The 2,500-nt window shown below is 46.2% G+C and overlaps 1 protein-coding gene across 1 annotated transcript in view; it reads left to right on the plus strand.

Annotated features, from left to right (window-relative positions):
* The window catches only part of LOC122267046 (uncharacterized), a 10,201-nt gene that overhangs the window by 7,076 nt on the left and 625 nt on the right, over positions 1-2,500 (plus strand). Inside the window, exon 2 of the mRNA XM_086549765.1 lies at positions 1-2,500. This exon is cut by the window's left edge and continues 735 nt beyond it; it is cut by the window's right edge and continues 625 nt beyond it. Within this exon, the coding sequence (XP_086405891.1) occupies positions 1-1,444 (1,444 nt within the window). The 3' untranslated portion in view covers positions 1,445-2,500.

The following is a 2,500-nucleotide window of genomic DNA, read 5'->3' on the forward strand; positions in this document are numbered from 1 at the left end:
AGTAGAGGAGAATGAAGATTCAGAGGACTCCGAGGACGGGATGAAAATTGACTTCATGGACATCGAGGACGAAGGTATTTCCGATGCTGAGAAGTCCGATAAAGATTCCGGCGGAGACTCATCTCCCGAGAAACACATCATCATCCTCGAGCGCGGGAAATCAGACCAAGAGGAAGAAAGCAAAGAAAAGAGATTCAAGTGCGGGATCTGTGGCAGGCTGTCTTCGGCAAAGGCTGACCTCTTAAAACACGTTCGCATCCACACAGGTGACAGGCCGTACAGATGTAAGATATGTAATGTGGCTTTCGTTCAGATCACTGCGCTGCGGGGCCACGAGACCATCCACACAGGCGAAAAGCCCTTCCGGTGTGACGTGTGCAACAAGAGCTTTGCTTTGAAAGACCGTCTTCGCCTGCACATGAGGGTCCACACGGGAGAAAAACCTCACAAGTGCGACCATTGTGACCAGACCTTCGCCCGACGCAGCCAAGTGACCCAGCATTCTCGCGTCCACACTGGCGAGAAGGCGTACGAATGCACGGAATGCGGTGCGCGCTTCGCCTCATATCATACACTGAAGGGTCACATCATGGCCCACCGAGGCATCAAGGAGTTCCAGTGCGGTGCTTGCGGGAAGAAGTTCATCCGGGTTGAGGGCATGTACAAACACATCCGCACAGTCCACCGTGGGTCGCGGCCATACACCTGCAATCTGTGTGGGAAGTCGTTCAAGGGCCACCTGCAGCAGCACATGAGACTTCACCTTGGCATGCGGCCCTTTGAGTGCTCCACCTGCGGGGCGACCTTCACTCAGAACTCACAGCTTACGGTGCATATGCGAATTCACACAGGAGAACGCCCATACAAGTGCCAAATATGTGGAGCTGCATTCGCACACTCTTCTGCCTGCAAGATACACATGAGATCTCACACGGGAGAGAAACCTTTCAAGTGTGTGCTCTGCTCCGCGGCCTTCTCGCAACTCCCCCACCTTAAGAAGCACATGAAGTGTGTACACAACGCCTCAAAACCATACCTCTGCACTGTGTGTAAGGAGTTCTTCCAGACGCAGAATGAACTAGAAAGTCACGGTCGCCAGGCTCACGGGCTGGACAAGACGGCTGAGCAGGAAGCCGAGGAGATCGTTGAGGAATCGACTTTAGCTCGCCTCCGCAACCGCCTGGCCGTCCTGCTGTACCGCATCTCATCGGAGGAGCGACGGTGCAAGTTCGGCTTCGGAAACCGCCTGGTCGACGACGTGCTGAAGCTCTCTCTCGAGTCGTCCGGACACGAGCCCATCAACGACTCGTCGCTGTCCCGCCTCGACGAGCTGCGCAAGAACGTCCTCCTCCTGCTGAAGTGGACTATACCCAAGGAGACGATGGAGGAATACCACAAAAACAACATGACCGTGGATGAAGTCCTGGACATGCTCACTTCTTAATGATGCTGTGATTAGGCAGAGTAATGTGATCCAATGAATTGTACAATAATTGGGGCATTAGCTATAAAGCAATCTCCAGTATGGTATTATATATATATATTGTTAAGAATCATGTATAGAATGTAGAATGACTCAGTCTTCTCTTCAATCAGGAATATATCGTAGGTATAGTGTGAATATACCTCTTATAAATTTATATGAGTAAACTGAAGGAATGTGCAATGCCATAACAGTACCAAATTTCGTGGATTTTGCAATATCTAATATTTTTGCACTTTTAGATTACCATAGTCATTATAAACATACTCCTAAAAAGCGAGAGCATCTTGATTTTTTAATGATGTGTATATAGATAAAGATGCTATGAAATACTCTTATGATTTTTGTTAATTTGTTTTATTTAAGTGGTAGTGTAGATATTTACTCTGATGTACATGTCTCGCCTAAATGTTGTGTCATATGATAGTATGTAGGAACCGAAGATTTACATTATTTATTAATGAAACCCAGAATTCATTGTTGCCATATTGGGGAACTGGACAAAAGTGCCCATTCTAGTCGTCTTGTCCCGGGTTGCATCCTGTTCCCGTCATCACATAGCTTATAAGTGTCTCTCTTTTTGAACCGTGCAAAGTGCAATAACTGTGCATTGAATCGTACCTGCTTACCGTGTTCTGTCGCGTTCTAGTCTGATTTTTTGTGGTGCCAATATGCAACAGCCTCTCATGTGCTGTTAGCAGTTGACAATTTTATTTTGTGTCGTGTCTTCGATGAATGCCATTTCCACTCCCATTGTTTTAAACGTACTAGTCTTGTGTTGGTGCTAAATGTTCCCGTGAAAGTGACTCTTTTTTGTAGTGGAACGTCAACTTTCTGTTTATATCTTACGAACTGTACATGTTTTGTTATCTCACCTGGTTATATGTCCTAGTCTTTTGAAGCTATCGAAGTTTTTTTTCTTTCTTTCTTTCTTCCTTGCTCATTTGCAATCAGTATAATGCATGTTCTTCTCTCGTCCGTAGAAAGGTTTTAAGAATTTTGTCAGATAACTTATCT

This window comes from Penaeus japonicus, unplaced genomic scaffold (assembly GCF_977035675.1).
Source record: "Penaeus japonicus unplaced genomic scaffold, GWHDUDI00000001_assembly GWHDUDI00000022, whole genome shotgun sequence".
Classification (NCBI taxonomy): Eukaryota; Metazoa; Arthropoda; class Malacostraca; order Decapoda; family Penaeidae; genus Penaeus; species Penaeus japonicus.